The following is a 19,397-nucleotide window of genomic DNA, read 5'->3' on the forward strand; positions in this document are numbered from 1 at the left end:
ACTCTGTCCAAATACTAGTCGGCAGTGCTTAAGAATAGCAAGGCGCTCCCCTTTGTGAAACGCTAACAGCACTGGCCGAGTTAATGGAGGTCAGTAGATCCTCTTGGACAGTAGTAACTTGACAACAACAATTGGTAGATTAAAAAATCCACCTTGCTGATGGTTTTTGTTAAAGGCTCTGATCATTGAGAATTGCATTTCTCGTGTTCGAGAGTTCCCCCATTGGATGGTCAGGTAAAGGCAATGCCGAGGCTTGATGGGCCATGTCATTGTTTTCCTCCTTTGAGTGGGAGTACCATGATGGGGAAAAAACCCTTTGACACTGACAAAACTAGAGTAAAGCCAGTGAATAAAGGAGACAGCGGTAACAACTTGTTCAGAACGTGAACACTAAATTGACAAGGGAAATGTTGAGATTTGGTTTTGAAAACATTTAAAGTTGCTCTCAGTGGGAGCTCGTAAAAATCTGTTGCTATGCCATGTTGCTCAAGAGTGCCACTGGGATCAAAATATTTCTAAACTGATTGTTCCAGAGTTGATATACCAATGAAAATATATGTACATGCTTTCTTCCTATGGCTTCTTGAAATTATTAAAACATGTTCTACTTCCTTCAAGCTTTATTTCTTCCACAAAATAGGTACTTTAAAATTTGTGGAACAATATAAAGTAAAAATAATACTTTGCACTCTGAATTGAGGGACAAGTTGAAGATGTTCCAGATTTGGATAATTTACAACAGGTGGTCGATCAATCTGCCTTCAATAATTGTATTAATCACATTCAAGAGAAAGGCCTTTGAAAAATGAATATCAGGGATTGAAAAAAGAAGATCCTTGCTTTAAATAACTGATAGGGTAAATGAAACAAGTTGTCGCTTTAATTATCAGTGAGGTGTACATTATTGAAGCAGTACCAAAAATATATGTGGACCAGATGTAGTGGCATTTGTATATAAATTTCATTGTAGCATTGAGAAGAAATGCAAATTGGCAGAAGGTGGAGAAGTTCCCTCAGTTGCAGAGACTCTGGATCTGAAACTTGTTTCCTAAAGTTTTACAAAACACACCAAAATAATTACTTTAAAGAATACCCCTAAAAACTGAGCTAGAATTTATTAAACCATCTTGGAGAGGTTCTGCGAGATTGCAGAGATCAGCCTGGTCGCCTTGTAGAGTGATAGATCAAGACATATCTTTAGGTCATCTCTTTGAGAGTGTTTAGATGAAGGGAAAAATAAAAGACAAACTTCATAATAAAGTTGACCTGTATTTATTGTGCGCTCACAAATGTATATTTGTGGACTCAGAAATTACTTATGAATTTATGTACTATTATCTCTTGCCAACACAGCTGAGATTGTTTTCCAAAATAAATTTGGGAAGTGGGAAGTTTAGCTGTACCAAAAATCCCCTTATGGAGATGGGGTCCATCTATGCATTGAGGATAGCCTCCATAGTGTTGTGTTGCATGACCATCATGCTAAATGGTATAGATTTCAAACAGATCTAGCAAGCCAGCTGGGCATTTATGAGGCAATGTGGGCCATAGCAGCAGCAGAATTGTATACAGCCACAATTTATAACCTCCATGGTCCAGCATATTCCCCCACCCTACCATCACTACCAAGCCAGGGGATCAATCCTGGTTCAATGGAGAATGCAGGAGAACAGGTACAAGGTGCATGCTTCCTGTGTGGATGAAGAAAAGGACTATAGGGAGGAGGAACTAACTGATGACTGTACTGTGGTGTAGGTCGCTAAAAAGGGAGGAGCAAAAAGAAGAGTGGTAGTGGTAGGCAATTCCATAATTCAGGAGACAAACGGCATTTGTAAGCAGGATAAAGAGTCCCACGTGGTATGTTGCCTACCCGATGTCAAAATTGAGGTGTCAACCTGATGAAACTACAATACAGGACCACTTGCTTGTCAAACAGTGAAAGCAGCATTTGGTGTGAACCTAAGCAATCTTACAGTCAACAGATCAGGTCTAAGCTCTGTAGCCCTACTGCATCCAGTTGTGAATGGTGGTGGGCGATTAACCAACTAACAGGGGAAGGAGGCTCCACAAGTATTCTCATTCTCATTGATTGGGGAGCCTAGTGCATCAGGTGAAGCATTTTCACCCATCTTCAGAAGTACCAAGTGGCTAATTCATCTTGGCCTCTTCCAGAGGTCCCCAGCCAGATTGATTCACTCCACATAAGGAACAGCTGAAGGCAATGGATACTGCAAAAGCTCTGGGTCCTGATGACATTCCAGCAATAGCAGTGGAGACTTGTGCTCCAGAACTAGTTGTGTCCTTAGCCAGGCTGTTCTTGTACAGCTACAACACTAGCATCTACCCATAAATGTGGAAAACTGTCCTGTATGTCCTATCCACTAAAGGACAAATCTGACCCAGTCAATTGCCTTCTCTCGATCATTAGCAAAGTGGTGGAAGGGGTTGTGGACAGTGCTATCAAATGACACTCCACAATAACCTGCTTAGTTTGGGTTCTCCCAGGGCCACTCATTTCCTGACTTTCAACAACCTTGGTCCAAAAATGGACAAAAGAGCTCAATTCAAGAAGTGAGATGGGAGTGAATGCTCTTGACAAGAACATAAGAAATAGGAGCAGGAGTAGGCCATCTAGCCCTTCAAGCCTGCCCCGCCATTCAATAAGATCATGGCTGATCTGAAGGGGATCAGTTCCACTTTCCCGCCTGTTCCCCATAACCCTTAATTCCCCTGTCTATCAGAAATCTATCTACCCGTGACTTAAGTATACTGAACGAGGTAGCCTCCACCACTACCATCATGTAAGGGACCTCAACAAACTGAAGGTCATGGAAAACTCTGCACTGGCTAGAGTCATACCTAGTACATAGGAAGATGGTTGTGATTGTTATTGGTGGTCAAGCATCATAGTCATTGAATCCCTACAGTGCAGAAGGAGACCATTCGGCCCATTGTATGCACCAATTCTCTGACAGAGCATCTTACCAAGGCCCCATATATGTTTTCTGATAATCCCCCTAATCTACATATCTTGGAACCTAAGAGCAATTTAGCATGACCAATCAACCTAATCTGCTCATCTTTGGAATATGGGAGGGAACTGGAGCATCTGGAGGAAAGCCACACTGACATAGGGAGAAAGTGTAAACTCCACACAGTCTACCCAAGGCTGGAACAAAATCTGGGCGTCACTACAAGAATTCCTCAGGGTAATATCCTAGGCCCAACAATCTTCATCAGTGACCTTCCCGCTATCATAAGGTCTATCCACTGATGATTGCACAATGTTCATCATTTTCAACTCCTCAGATACTGAACCAGTCTGTGCCCAAATGCAGTAAGACGGTGGCAACATTCAGGTTTGGACTGATAAGTCTCAAGTAACATTTGTGTGACACAAGTGCCAAGCAATGATCATTTCCAATAGGAGAGATCCAACCATCTCCACATTCAATTGAATCCTCTACTGTCAACAGGCTGGGGATTACTCTTGACCAGAAACTTAACTGGGCTAGCAATATAAATATTGTGGTGACAAGAGCAGATCAGAGGCTAGGAATTCTACAGAGAGTATCTCTCTTCCTGACTCTGGAAATCCTGACCACCATCTACAATGCACAAGTCAGAGGTTTGATGGAATACTCTCCACTTGCCTGAATGTATGTTACAGGTTCAACAAGCTCAGCAGCACCAAGGACAAAGCAGCTGGTTTGATTGGCATCTCATCCACCACTTTCACCTCCCCTCCCTCTACCATCAATGTACAGTAGCAGCCGTGTGTATCATCTACAAGATATACTGCAGAAACTTATCAAGGTTCCTTTGAAAGTGCTTTCCAAACCTACGACCTCTACCATCTATAAGGACAAGGACAGCAGATGCATGGGAACACCACCATCTGCAAGTTCCTGCCAAGCTGCACATCTGTCTGATGTGGAATTGTATTGCTGTTCCTTTGTCACTGGGTTGTAATCCTGGAACTTCCTAACAGCAGTATGGGTGTACCTAAAACATTTTGACTACACATTGAATACAGCTCACCACCAGCTTCTCAAGGGCACTTAGGGCTGATTATTAAAAAAACTGGCCTAGCTAGCAACTCCCACACCCCATGAAATGATTTTTTAAAAAGCCAAACTGGCTGAAAATGCCAGTCTAAAAATAAGGTGTGATGTGGGTTGTTTCCTCATGCCTTAATTCCTTCCTTTTTCCCTCCCTGCAAATGTTACAGTGAGGTTCATTTTGACTAAGGGTTGGCTTGCCCATGAGTTTGAATTCATGGTCAGAATTAAACCTAGGTTCTTTATATGGGAGAAGCAGTTGGTGTTGCCCTCAATCTTTTGAAGCAAGTGTGTGGCAAGTCATAGCATAATGCAATATGTTGGATATGTTAATCAGTAACAACTAAATGCGTATTGATGGTTTTGCTTTGTGTCTTTTTTATATGGCTGCATGTTCAATAAATCTCACACACCAACTAGAAAAGTGTAACTGAGGCATGAAATTGAGTGAAGGTAGTGAGGACTTGGTGGGGCACATGCATTATGCAATTGCTCAAAGTCCCAAAATAGGGCCTGTGCTGATTTAACAAGAATGGGGTATGGGAGATGTATGTGTGAGTGAGAAAATTGCAAAATTGAATTGTAATAGGGTCTACCTTAATTCACAGGCCAAAATTGTCAGGAATATAGAGGGATATGGACCATGTAGGGGCAAGAAGATGTTAGATTAGAGAGACATCTGTCGGCACAGACTTGGTGGGCTGAAGGGCCTCTTTCTTTGTTGTTTTTTGTAATACTAGTGAGGGCTGCTTAGCTATATAACTCTCAAGAATAGTGTGCCTGTTACCCTGCCCATAGTAAATAAATTTTGTTCTGTCTTTTTCATACTGCCATTCTTGGTCATTGGTAGTGTGTTTGTCTAACTGCAGTTCCTGGTCAGACCATGTTTATAGTGCTGTCCACATTTAATGCTGAATTTTCAGATTATCAGCAACACGTTTGGGAGTTACTGATGAATTTGCAAAGCGCGATGAATTGAAAACCTTGTTTTTTTTTCCCTTTTCCCTTATAACGCATTTAATTTTTTTAAAGAATCATGCAGCTGCTTTTTTATTCTAAAAGCTACATTGCTTGTGCACTTGCTGGCTACTGTAGTGCATTTAACAAAGCAAGGGGCACAGGAGACCAAGAAATTGAGGAGTAGTCGAGGTTCATTATAGAAAGCATTGTAAAATCTGAATTATTTTAGTTAATAACTTGAAGTTATCACAATTTTTCCTCCTCTTCCACCTCCCATCCTCTTTCCCTTCTGTACATGTAAATAAATCATCCATTGTATTGTGTGTTCTCAGATGGACCTCCAGTGATAGCACACTATGATATTTCTGACACTAACTCCGACCCGGATGTTCTGAACGTCGACAATCTTCTTGCAGCTGCTGCTGTTCAGGAGCAATTCTCTTTTGGACATCATGAGTTCAAGGTGAATACCATTAGGAATCGAGGACTGCTGGAACAATGCATGGCAGGTCAGTCTTATGAGAAATGCATTTGCCTGTTTTCAAGGCAGTAATTTTGGTGTTATAACTATATAATGTTATAACTGGTATTAACTAATTTATTCTGAACCATTGTATTACTCTGTCCCCTGAGCTGGATTGCATCAGCAGTTCTGGTGACAAAAGTCTAGCATTCAAAAAATAAGGCAAGAAAAGTTATTAGGCACTTCAGATCTATACTCTCCAGTCATTGCTGCAACTTTATACACTCATCCCCTATGTTTGCTGGAAGAGGTAAAACAGCTTGTGGCTAATTTTGGAAACCTAAGAAATTCTTAAGTAAAAACAGAAAATATTAGAAATATTCGCCAGGTATGACAGCATCTGTGGAGGGAGGCAGAAGAGTTAATGTTTCTGATCAATGACTTTTCATTAGGGTTCTCCATGCTTGAGGTATTGCAGTTGATGAGTTTCACCCAAAGGATGGTATTTCTTGCAAATAAATTCTGCTACCTAACCTAACTCTTTGCCTAGATTTAATTCCCTCTCAATTTCCAATCTGTTGAACTATGTTATATCCAATTCATTTTGCCCGTGTGCTTTTCTAGAAGCAAATCGTTCTGAAACTTACCCCTACGTAGCATTTAGCACATTCCAGGACGTCCTGCTCTTCTTGTCCACAAAATCTTTATATCCTTTGTGACTGTTGCAATCAGAACTGGAGCACAAGTAGAAATAAGCTTAGTTTATTTATTAGTGTCACAAGTATGCTTACATTAGAACTGCAATGAAGTTACTGTGAAAATCCCCTAGTTGCCACACTCCAGCGCCTGTTTGGGTACACTGAGGGAGAATTTAACAAGGCCAATGCACCTGACCAGCACATCTTTTGGACTGTGGGAGGAAACCCGTACAGGGAGGACCTGTAGATTCCACGGTGACAGTGACCCAAGCTAGGAATCAAACCCGGGTCTCTGGCACTGGGAGGCAGCAGTGCTAACCACTGTGCTACCCTAAATACAGGATTAGCATAAAAAGCTCTGTCTTGCTTTACAAGTTTTCTTACAAGATATCTCTTCCTACCAACGGATGGATCTATAATTTCCAGGGTCCAATTTCCTCCCCTGTTTAATAATGGGATCAAATCAATAATCCTGCAATCCATTGAAAGCAGTTCAGACTTCAGTGAGCTGTCGGGTATAAGAGATAGTCATTCCCCATCGCATTACCTTCTTCATTTCGTTGCAATAGATAGCGTCAGGTTTTGTAGCTCTGTGAAACCTAAGTGAATTAACTAGGCATTTCTAATCAACAATTTTAGCTACACATTTATCCTCTAACAGAGGGAAAGTGTCATTGCTCTGAGCATCTGGCTCCAACTGGTCCACATAAACCTTTTCTTAACTCAATTCATCAAGATGTTCTTCTCGTTTTTTCCATCATGCTTATCCAGCTTTCCCTTGAACACACCTGTGCGATTGACCTTAACTACCTCTCTATCTGACGTTAGTGCATTCCCTTGATCCTGCTTTCTTGACAGTCAAACCTTTTACATATAGAGAAAGAAGTTAGGCTGAAAGGATATTCCATGATGAATTTTTCCATTTACCCATTTTTGGCTTTACTTTCCTTCATTATATTTCAGGAGTCCACAGAGTACAATTGAAGATGAATAGGCCACTGTATTTCCTATTTGCACCAATGATTTATTTAACTATGCAATGATTTATTGCATCTAGAACTGTAAAAAATTGGTCATGATCTGTTTTGTTGATTCTTAACCATTCATCCCTCTGCTGAAATTGAGTGTGTGGCTATTGCGTGAAAACATGTCCGAATGTAAGGCATTGACTTTAAGAAGGAAGGAGAGAAAAATAAAGTTCAACAGATTAAGATCATTCACAGTGGAGCTGCAAGGCAACAAAACTAGTTCTCATCATTGACCTGGTTTTGTTGCAGTGACTCGTCTTTGCTCACAGATCATTGGAAGGAACTTCAACATTGGTGAGGGTATAAAATATTGGATTACCCATTTTTTGCCTCTCAGATATTGCCATTTACACTGCTATAAATAGGGTTCATTGAAGTGTGATGTTTATTAAGTCTGGGTTGAAGAGCGGCAGCTGCTACAATTTAAACCATGAACACATTTTATTAGGGTGAAATAGACTAGAGCTTGGTAATATAGCTTATGATGTCGCATGTATTTCATCAGTACAAAATATTTCTTGTGATGTAATGGTTTATTGACTTTGTTTGTCTGCATTGCCTTTTGCAGAGAGAACAGGTTGGGGCCGGCTTGCAGACTTTGATTACTGTAAGCTTATGGTTAACTATTTGAAGATACCCAAGAATGGGCTATGGTGACTTGCTCCTTTGTTTACTCAATCACCACCTGGGGAAGTTTGTAATTTGTATAAACACATGATATCCATTTTTTTAAAATCCAATGAGTTGCTTTGTTAAGTTGCACTCAACCACAAAGTGCAAACTACTGCACAGTTGTCATTTTTGGCAATTATGCACAGTATAATAAATCCAAGTGTGATTTTTGTGCTTCTGAAACTATTACAATAGTATTTAAAAATACTTGCATAGTGTTTGGAAAGCCATCAACTTATGCTGAGGACTTGTGCTAATTCTAATGTGCTGTATTATGGAGAAGTGATTGCTCATGCAGTGAAGTGCTGATCACATTCATGGAGATGCCACCCATCTTTTGTCAAGGATGAAGGAAGAATCATTCTTAGATGCTTTGCGTAATTTCTACTAACTAGAGAGTTGGGTGAAATTAGGTGAAATTCTGGATAAATGAAAATATACGTTCCCATTGTATCGTGTTTTATCATTTTCTGAAGACATTCTAACATGATTTACAAACTAAATTCATTTTGATGGCAGTTATTGTTGATCGTACATAAGAACAGTAGCCATGCAGCAAGCTTTCAGAGACTGCAATTATATGAATAACCATTAATTTATCATGGTGATGATTAAGAAAGGTATGTTGGCCCATGGCCATTACTTTGGGATGACCTTTTAGATTGCATCAAATAGTGCCACAGATGCTTTAAAGCTCGCCTGTAAGCAGATGGGATTTTAGTTTAATGGTTAATTTGAAAGATGACAATGCAGCATGCGCTGGAACTGCATTGAAATATCACCCAAGGTCAAGAAATCCCAAGTCTTGGAGCTGTACTTGAACCCTTCGACCTTCTGATTCAGGCAACAGTACTTTGAGATCGCCCAAATATTTTCTTCTTTTGCCCTGGGATAGTTTATAGATAGGGATACTACAAAAAATGAGGAAAAATAAGAAACTTGGGGCAGGAGTTGTGTGACATTGGAAAATCAAGAGTATTTAGAAGTAAGTTGCAAGTTCAGTAACGAGGATTTTCTTAACTTTTGAAGTGCTGATGATTTTTCATTTTCGTGGGGCAATGAATTTTGTCCAAATAAAGCATGCTAAGTTTGTGTTTGCTTTCTGTTTCCTTGCAGGTCGAGGAGAAGAAAGCTTCATAGCAGCAGATGGCTCTACAGGTTTCTCTGTGCCAGTAAAGGAAGAAATCCAGATTGCCTCCTCAGATAGCGAGGTTGAAATTGTAGGAATTCAAGAAGATGCAAGGTACAAGCCATCACTTATGGGAAAATCTTTGGCTCCTAATGCCGTGCAGTCAAGGTGTAGAAATAGTAATTGCCCATCAAATAACTAGAATATTGAAATTAATATTGATAGCATCATAATTCATTGAAGAAGAGTAATGCAGAAGGAGCTAAGGCTGATGTGCAAAAATGGTAGACTTGCATCCAGATCTGAGCTCTCATTATGTAGTAATACATACCATTTACAGTGTGAAAAAAAAGGCCATTTGGCCCGATACATCTATGCCAGAATTAATGCTCTCCAACCCAAGCCTGCCTTTCTTTGCCTAACCCCACTAACATACCCTTCTAATCCTTTCTCCCAAGTGTTTATCTAGCTTCTCCTTAAATGCATATGTGCTAGTTGCCTGAGCTACTGCCTGTGGTAGTGAATTCCATATTCTTTGGCAAAGAAGTTTGTCCTGAATTTCCTGTTGGATTTTTAATGACTATCTTGCATCTATGGCCCTTAATTCTGATTTCCCCAGCGAGTGGAAGCATCATCCTACCCTATCAAATCCTTTCAGATTTTCGAGATCTGTTTGAGGTCACCCTCGGCCTTCTCTTTTCTGGAGAAAAGAGACCCAGCCTGTGCAATCTTATAGCTGTGAACTCTCAATTCTAGTATTATCTTAGTAAATTTTTTCCTTTTCTAGTGTCTCTATATCCTTTTTATAATGCACAGTACTCCAGCTGTGGTCCAACTAGCATTCCGTACAGATTAAACATAACTTCCGTCGTGCTTTACAATTCTGTCACTCTGGAAGTGAACCCTAATGCAAAGTTTGCTTTTTCAAATGGCTTTACTAATTTACAAGGCCACGTTTTGACTTGTGCATCTGTATCCCCAAATCTCTCTGCCCCTGCATTCTATTTAGATTCTTAGTTTCCAAGGAGTATGTAGCTTCTATGCTCTATCTAACAACATACAACTTCCCGTACTTAATGATAATACAGTTCATTTCCAATTACACACCTATTCTTCAAATTTATCGATGTTTTTCTATATTTTGTCACAATTGCCCTCTGTATTGATTACATCCCCAATATGGTGGTGTCCCAATTTTGAAATTTCCAATTTCCCAATCCAAGTCAATTATATAACAACCGTGGTCCCAACACTGATCCTTGTGGAACACCACCTCCTACTTTTTGTCAGTCTTAGTAGGTACCTTTAACCCCTACTGTTTTCTTTTGCATACCATCCATTCTACCATTTGCCTCTCCTCACTCCATTTGTCCTGACCTTTAGTCAGTAGTCCACTGTGCAGTACCTTATTCAAGATCTTTCAAAAATTCAGATCTCTTACTTCTGCATTACTTCTGTCTACCCTTTTTGTTACTTCCCCAAATCGTTTAATAAGGTTAGTCAAACTTGACCTTTTTTCTGAAATTGTGTTGAATTATCTTTATTATATGTTCAGTTCCTAGATGTTTTCTAATACATAGGTGAGTAAAAGATTTCATTATCTTTCTTACTAATGAAGCTAAATGAATTGGTGTATAATTCCCTGGACTTTGTCTATCTTTTTGTATCTAGGAATCACATTAGCTGATTAGTTCATTGGCACTATTCCCTTTTCCATATTTACATAATAGAGCCTCTTCCATATCATTCCTAGCTTCTTTTAATATGCACAAATACAATTGATCTGGAACAGAGGTTTTATCCTCAAGTTTAATTTGTTTGTCAATTATTTCCAACCTTTCTTAAATATCTGTGGAAAAAATCTTGTATATATAATGTCATGTCCACCATGGCAGCCTAATAATAAGTACAGAGAGAAAATAATTATTTAACTTTTCAGCTATTTTGCTGCTACTTCCTATTAACAGTAAAAAGTCTGACAGCACCAGGTTTAAGTCCAACTGATTTATTTGATGAGTTTACTTTCAAGTAAATCAGTTGGACTTAAACCTGGTGTTGTCAGACTTTTTACTGTGTTTACCCCAGTCCAACGCCGGCATATCCACATCATGACTTCCTATTAATCCATCATGTGTTTCCCCAAGTGGCCCTTTCTGCGTTTGTTTGTGACTGTAGAATACTTGAATATTTATTTTTATATTTCTTGATATAATTTTGTAGTTTTGCTTTGCCTTGATTGTTTTTTGACTTTTTCATAACCTTTGCATATTCCCTTTGTCATCCTCTCCTTTGTTTTCTATGTACTTAGTGCATGTGTCCTCTTTTCTTTAATACCATTCTGACCAAATTTCTTTCTTCACTCATGGTGTGTCATTAGTGGTTAGTTTTTTCTTGTTTGCTGTGGGATGTAATTCTCCTGGACTCTGATCACCTTTTCAAATGTTTTCCACCACTGCTTCATTTCCAATGTAATAATTATTCTCCAGTTTATTTTCCGTAGTTTCATTTTCATCTCTTAAAAATCAACTTTCTCCCAATTCATTTACTCTGGTCTTTAGTTTACTTATGTTATTCTCAACCATTATCTTAAACTCTTATGTTGGTAGAATTTATAATAGTGACAGTTAAGCATTACCGACACAAATTCTACCAACAAACTGCTCATCACAAAATTTAGGTAAAGGGATTTTTAAATATTAGTTTCAACTGCAGAATCATTTCTAAGCAAGTAAGCCTGTTCCTGGCTATTCATAGCGTTGCCCTGTTTCTCATCAATGGATGCAGTGCATTTACTTTTATGCCCATCATTCCCATTAATTTATTTGTTGTCTTCTGCATCCAGGTGTATCCAGTAGGGAAATCTGACAGGCTAACAATACCTACATTCACTTTCCTTGGCTCTTGCTGAGTTATTTTCTTTGAGCCATATGATGGGGACTTTACAATTGATTTCAACACCTCTTGTTTAGTGAGAGAAAAAAAGTGTTCAGATTTCATTGAATCACTGTCTGAATGCCTGCTGGAAATTGCATGTTAATGGGAAATACATTGGATAAGATTGGACTCTACTGTGATGCTTTCCTTTCCTTCCTTTTTTTCCTTCCTTCCTGTTTCAGCTTTTCCCATGCTGCATGGGGTCACCACCGTGCTGGTTGATCATGTTTATGTCAGCCATAAAGTTTCGGATTTGGCAGGTGTTATTCTGGCTGGATGCCCTTCCTGCTGCTAACTAACTCTCCCCATTTGTCCAGGCTAGGGACCGACACCAATATACGCTAACTTGCCTGCACCAGTGGTTGGTGACAGTGCACTGTATAGATTTGCATACAAAGAATTAACCATGTGGAAGAGAAACTAGAACGTATTTATTGAATGATTACCCTTCTATGAGGTACTGCCTTAGAAGAGGAAGGAAATTGACTCCACCATAGTTTAGCCATAACCTGAAAATTGAAAGTAAAATGTTTTGTTATAGGGAGAGTTGTCATAATCTCAAGTACCTCCTATTTTGTCAGAAAATATTGATGGGCAGTTGACTGATGATGAGGCAGATAATTAAAAGAAAGTTTGATCTTTACTTTATTAAAAGTGAATTTAGACAGCTAAAGGGACTTCAAAAATGAGATGATGTCATTTTTATTAATTGCTTGCAAACAGATCCACACAGACTAGACCTGGTGTCATTCAGAGCTGCTCAGCATGGAAGCAGAGTTCTCATTCATACTCCCTCAGCAGCAGGGCCCAGCAGCAGCAAATGAACTCGTGGGCTGCAGTTTCTCAGCCAACCTGGAGTGGGGCGCCTGAGGTTGTTGACCTTACGCTTGATGAAGATGCTAGACGCAGATACTTGCTGTGAGCAATCAAGATGTGCTACCTTTGTTCTGTGATGCAGGAAGAGGAGGAAGAGAGAAAAAAAAACTTGCTTGGTATCTCCTTTCTGTTGTTCACAAAGATTTTAAAAGTTGTTATTTTGCTTTTTTCATTGATTGAGTTATTGTAGTTTCCACCATTTAGAACTATCCAAAAAGGTATGTTTCACATTTTTCCTAAAATATCAATACATCAACATTATGGGATCCATATTGGGAGATGGTATTTATAAATGGCTCTATTTTTAATATAATTTGTATTTTACATTGTGCCAGGTTATTTAATAACAAAGAATTCACATTACACATATCGGAATTGGAGTTGGACATTTTTTTGACCAGAGCTAAACTTGACACTTAAATGCTTTCGCCATATTGGATTTGGGTACACTCTGAATTATAACTGCAATTAAGTAGTTAATTACAGCCTTCTCCTGTTTTAACTTCAATTTGAGAACTGGTTCTGTAGAAGCTGAACTTATTTGTTCGAGCCCTTGTGACAGGGCTTGCTCCTGAGCTTGAGTATATAGTGCTGGTTTACTTCAATTACAGTGTGGGTCATCATTTCAATTGAAGAAGATCCATTGGCCTAAGTAATGCTCAGACACGAGGGGAAATTTAAAGTCATTCATCAGCATAAACTGCAGTGAATCCAGGTTTATTAGTGGCTTAATCCCACACTCCCATTGTGCTAAACATGATCTGATGGTTCAGCAATGGAGATGGACCAGTTGCTGAGTTAAGTAATTGTGTCTGTCAATTTGATGGTTGCTCCTTTCAATCACACTTATTAATCTTAATGATTTCAGTGTGTTTTTCCACTGCTGTTTGGAAATCCTGCAATTAAAATTGCAACAAATCAAAATGAATTGTAAAGAGGTTATAAGTAAAAGAATGATTTCCATTCTTACTCCAATAACATTGATGTTAGTTATTATCTCGGTTTGATAAATGGCTAAAATCTAGCCAAATAAGCATGCTTACAATAAATCATTTCCCCATCTAAATAGTGGAGTTAAAAGATAAAGTTCCAACTGATAAGGTTAGAAGAATAAGGTTCTTATGCAAATCTCCAGCTGAACATGGATATGTTAATAATGCATTTTGGTTAGCTAGTTGCAGATAGAACCAAAAGGAAAGACTTGTTTCCAAAGCTGCTGTTGATGATTTATTCTAGCAACTACACCCATGATGACTAGAACTAATAATAATTTGTATATTACTTAACCCCACTCCATTTTTTAAGGATAGGTCGTGGAACAGTCAGGAAAGTATTGTTCTAAAATCTGTTCGCACCATGATTGCCACTCAATTGCATTTTAAACTCAGCACTACTACGTGAATGCTGCATAAACTCTGCAGTTTATTTGATCTCCCAGGAATCTTTGAGAATTGTTTCAAGATTGTCATCTGTTGTCATTCATGATGTGGTGACTTAAAATGAAATGCGTTCAATCTTGCAGGAAACTCAGTGTATGACACTATAATAATTGTGCGACAAAGTATGTTTTACTGAGCACTTGCTCTACCTTTTGTACTCTGTTTTATTTGGTGATGGGCACCAAAAATGAAAGGGGAGCTCATGGGGTAATTGCATCAAATGTACTGATTTAAAGTAGAAGAGGCGATTCTCAAGTTTAAGGTGTTGGCTGATCTCAACTTGGATAATATAATGCTCCAATTTTGCCAGAACTCCTGAACTGTGGCTCAGAAGCTACCCATGTGTACTTCAGGTGAAGACAGAGTTGTGATTATATGTGATGCTTCCATATGGTTAAATAGGTGCAGACTTTGAGTCATAGGATCCTGCAGCAAGGAGGAAGCCATTTAGTGCACTGTGCATGTGCCTGACCCATCTAATTGGGTCTACAACCTGCTCTTTCACGTATCCCTGCAAATTGCTTGTGTATAAAGAATGGCCCATGGAGGAACGTATTGGAAGGAAGGCAGTACCTAGGAACCATACTATTTACCCGCCCTGGAACCCGACCCAATCACATGCAAAAAATGGGAAGAAAGTTTGATTTTTTTAAAACTTGATATTTTTTAAGTCAATTCCTAATATTTAATAGATTCAGGACTCCAAGGGAAACGAGATTATCCTGATGTGTTTGGTAAATTTATTTAAACTTGCTGAAAATGGGCTCTGTTGATTAAAAACAGCACTAACTGTTTTAGCAGCCTTCCAATTGCTGACCTGAGACACCCTCTCAACTCACCAACGAAGTTGACAGCTGAACTCACATTCCATCTTGAGGAGTACTGAATGAGTTCTCAAACTGAACTACTGGAGCCTTTACGTTGAAACGTACCTTTTTGGTTAAACTGTAAATGATCATCCTTAAAAGTCACTAAAACCAAGTTTGTGTAGTAATGGTGTCTGAATTTTTGTTTAATTTGTGTTAGTAAAGGTCTTTTATGTTTTTTTTAAATAATTAAAATTTTGTGCACTTATGTATAGAGAGGAGTCTGAGCAACGAAAGATATTTTTTCTGAGTTCCACTATCCTTCAGCTGACATCTAATGTTAACTACAGTAGATTGTTTTATTCAGGGTGACTGAAGAAGTGTTCAAATTTCAGTGCAGGATCTTCATTGGTATGGATGTGATTAGATACTATCTGATGCTCTGCTCTTGACTATTCCACAGGTGATTTCTATTTCTAGAAGTTACTTCTGAGCTTTTGGGAGGCTATAATAGATTCTTGTCAATAGATTCCCAGACCATATTAGTCAACTTCCTATGATGCATGTGGCCAAGAAAAGCAAACAATCCTCCCCTCTTAAACTAAAGGCAAAGATTCCAGCTGTCATTTCATAAATGTAATTTTTTGGTTGTGCATCTAATTACTTAAAAAAGGTCTACTTATTAAGGATAAAATAATGCATCATATATACAAGGTATCATAACCTCAAGATACCCAACAAGCTGAAAGCACACCACAATCCATTTTTTTTTTTAACAGTTTAGCTAGTGTTTGTGAAGATAGTTTTGCTCTTTGGTAAGTTTTACTTTGGCAGGTAGGTTTACATGGATATCATATGACCAGAACTGAAATATCATTCTGTCTAAGTTAAACCAAAATCCTACTGCAGCTTGTAATTTGAACTGAGCTTGTACTATGCCACCTTCTTTTGAACTACAATGTTAGCCTGGCTTGTTATAAACCTACTGCATGTCACTAAGCAGTAATAGACTCCTCCACCTGAAAAAGATTAGAAGCCTATTGTTACTAGCATCCAATGTTGCTTTTTCTACAGAGACAGGCTGCCACTTCGATTTTTAAAATTGCTTTCAGACAGATTTGTGAGTTTTGGCAGTGACCTTCCTTGCATGATGTATTTGCAGAGACACTAGTGACACCATGTATTGTGATCATGGTTATATCAATTTTCATAGGTTTTTGGTCCACAAAACAAAATGTTCATGATCCATAGGGGCTCGCTGTCCTTAATCAGCACCGAACTTTGAATACAGTTGCTTCCAGTTGTAGAGGTCATCACTTAAGCAGGCAGGTTTAATTTCCAATGGATTTCAGCAGCTTTTCAACTTTTGTATATTGCAGAAAATGTGTTCCACCTCAGTGAAGAGAAATAGCCATCATTTGGAAGGGGTAAATAAAACTAAGATATGGAGTGAAGGAATTATTCATAACTCAGCCTAGTCTTTTCCAATTTCAGAAAGTTTTGGTTAAGTTTTGAAAGTTTGCTTGCCCACTGGCAAGTAATTTTCAATTCATTTGTTGAAGAGAAAGTGCCTCTATTTATATGAGGAAAATGGAGTGAAGAACATGCTGGTGGTGCAGAAGTGGTTAAAATAAATTGTTAAATTAAGATTTGTTTGGCTCTTGGAATCTCACATTTGTAGACCAGTTCTTCTCAGATTGGCAGTGAATAGCCACAGATCCTTCCATGTTACAACGGTTTACATTCTTCTGGCTTGGCTGCAGTGGCGAAATGCAATTCTACCTGGTTGAAATTGAACTGAAGTTACTGAGCTGAATGAATTATTATTCAGACACACATTACATCTGGAGCATCTCTGAATTTCACAGAATAAACTTTAATAATTTGTGCATCCCTACATTATCTTTCCCTACAGTGCCTCCACTCATCGTGTTGCATTTTTTACTTTAGTGCATAACAGACCTGTCTCTACCTAAAGCTAAAGATCTATATCCAAATAGTTTGTCTTCTTTAAAAGGAAACCTTGTTCTTGCAAAGTATTTTTTTAAACGAAACATAAACCAATATTGCTAACATTTTTGTAGTTCTCAGTACAGATTCCTGTGCAAAAATTAGCACAATTATTGGAAATTCCCATCTGTTGATCTCCATTGCTGTGGTATGTGCATCAGCATTTGAGAGTAGTCATTTTGTTTAGTGAATACCTGATATTAGTAACAAGCTCTCAGAATCAGCATCTAACAGGTGAAGATTTTCAAAGACCATTTATTTTAGTGTTATAGCACTTATTGTTTTGTAGCAGAAACCTAAAAAATAGTGCTGAGCATTGTGTGATGTATGACTTTTTCCTCATTAGCGAAGCCTGTGAGGAAACTGCAGCACATTGCTGCTATCCAATTCCATGGGACTGTTAAAATATCTAGTGTCCCATTGCAAAGCTTTTGATTTTTTAAAAAAGGGGTAGTGATTAATGTATCTGATATTCCTCGCTAGTTATTGTGCTTCTCAATCCTTCTAAATCAATTCTGAGCAGTAACTTCAGCAGCATTAAGGTAGGTCAGCTGAGGGCATCCTTCACTGGACATGTGATGCAGTATAAATCACTTGCCTCATTTCAATGTGTTGCCAACAGCAGAGAGTTCTTGACTGATCTGAGAAACCATGGGAAAAATAAAAACTAGGAGGTAGATTTACCAGGTAAGGTCTGATGGAACAATTACAGTGGCCTTTGCCCATACAGTTTTAGGGTTGGTAAATTCCTTGCCTACATCTTTCCCATTTAGCTACAAAGGCAAGTGCGCCATGGAGTGTGATACTGAACCATACACATCTGACATTGTCCAGGTTTGATCCTAGTCTTTCCTGAGTAAACTGACTTGAGCCTGTTTGGAACTTGGAGCACTTTAATTAATCTTATTGTGCCAGAACTAGGGAGGGAAATGGAGCTAGTATTATCATCTCTGAATTATTATCAAACAGTTTTTGTGGAGAAGTGCATGTGTGTAGATGCCAGGTGTAAACAGAATTAGGCTTGGTTGTGATGCCCCACATAGTAAAACACTGACTACAATCACCATCTAAGCTTGCACTTGAACAATATCCAGTTATATGGTGGATTGGATGGCTCACTGGTGTCCATGAGACAATGCCCCAGCATGAATTAGGATTCTGGAGGAGGGGAATTGGGAAGGTGGCGCAAGAAGCTGTTGATTACCATTGCACCTGAAAAAGGATAATCTTGAAATGATAACAATTGCATAAATTCCAGATGGCAGGCAGCCTTCCACAGTTCATGAAGAGTAACATTGTTTGGGCTGAAATTCCTGCTTTGATTGCTGGGGAAATCATAAAGAGCCATAAAAGACAAGGTGGGGTTTGAATGAAGTGTGAGTACAATCTCATAACATCAAAAGTAACAAATAAAGAGGGTGTTTACTTATCAGCTAAATAGAAGTTAATAGTGCAGAATTTCATCTTGTAGCAAAACGGGGCCTAATGTGTAACAAGCTTAACCACACACATTTACTGCCACAGCCAGTACTGCTTAAATTTAAATCTGGAAAACCAGGCAGGGTGAGGGTTACTTTGTGTTTTCAGAACCACCTTCTGTTTGACATTTTATTTAATTTTTTGTTAAATTCTTTTGCATGGGAAAGGAATAAAGTTTGTTATTTTCTACTGAAAACAGGCGCCCACAATGGTGATAGCCAAGAACAAAATAATTTAGGTATTATATTGCTTGTAAGTTTCATTAAAGCATAAAAATTGTACAGAATTATAAGAATTTTATGCGCAGTATAAGGGAGCAATTCTAAATAATCCTCAGCATGTAAATTTAAGATCTGGTGAAATTGCACTAATTATGGACTTTTTTGCCCCTCTCAGTATTGATTGTTTTTTTGGAAAAAATGTAAATACTGTTTGTGCTGCCTTGTATGGAGCTGTGGTGGCAGTGTATAGATTTTTAACTGTTATGCAGTGATTATATGAAATAGAAAAATCGAGACAGGAGAATAAAAATTTAACTTTTAAACATCATTATGGAAGGTTGATTTTTTTTTGTGAAGAACTGATTATTCTCTCTTAGTTTTTCTGGGTAATTAACAAATATGTTCATAACCCAAATTCTTTTGCATTTTGTGCTGTTCATGATTTGACTCTCAAATTCACCACAATTGTGCGCAGTATGGTGGCACAGTAGTTAACACTGTGCCTCACAATGCCAGAGACCCAGGTTCAATTTTGGCCTCGGGCAACTGTGTGGAGTTTGCACGTTCTCCCCGTGTCTGTGTGAATTTCTTCCAGGTGCTCCGGTTTCCTTTCACACACCA

General features: G+C 38.6%; 1 protein-coding gene across 3 annotated transcripts in view; it reads left to right on the forward strand.

Moving 5' to 3' along the window:
- ark2n (arkadia (rnf111) N-terminal like PKA signaling regulator 2n) overlaps positions 1-19,104 on the forward strand; it is a 108,748-nt gene extending 89,644 nt beyond the window's left edge. For 2 of the 3 annotated variants that reach the window (XM_080203644.1, XM_080203730.1), the window contains exons 3-5: positions 5,354-5,530; positions 8,999-9,125; positions 12,669-19,104. In XM_080203644.1, the coding sequence (XP_080059770.1) occupies positions 5,354-5,530; positions 8,999-9,125; positions 12,669-12,867 (503 nt within the window). In that variant the 3' untranslated portion in view covers positions 12,868-19,104. Of the gene's footprint in view, positions 1-5,353; positions 5,531-8,998; positions 9,126-10,566; positions 10,592-12,668 lie in introns of those variants that run through there. The other variant, XM_080203905.1, reaches the window with a different exon arrangement.
- Positions 19,105-19,397: the final 293 nt, after the last annotated feature.

This window comes from Carcharhinus amblyrhynchos, chromosome 1 (genome assembly GCF_965287045.1).
Source record: "Carcharhinus amblyrhynchos chromosome 1, sCarAmb.v2.hapA, whole genome shotgun sequence".
Classification (NCBI taxonomy): domain Eukaryota; kingdom Metazoa; phylum Chordata; class Chondrichthyes; order Carcharhiniformes; family Carcharhinidae; genus Carcharhinus; species Carcharhinus amblyrhynchos.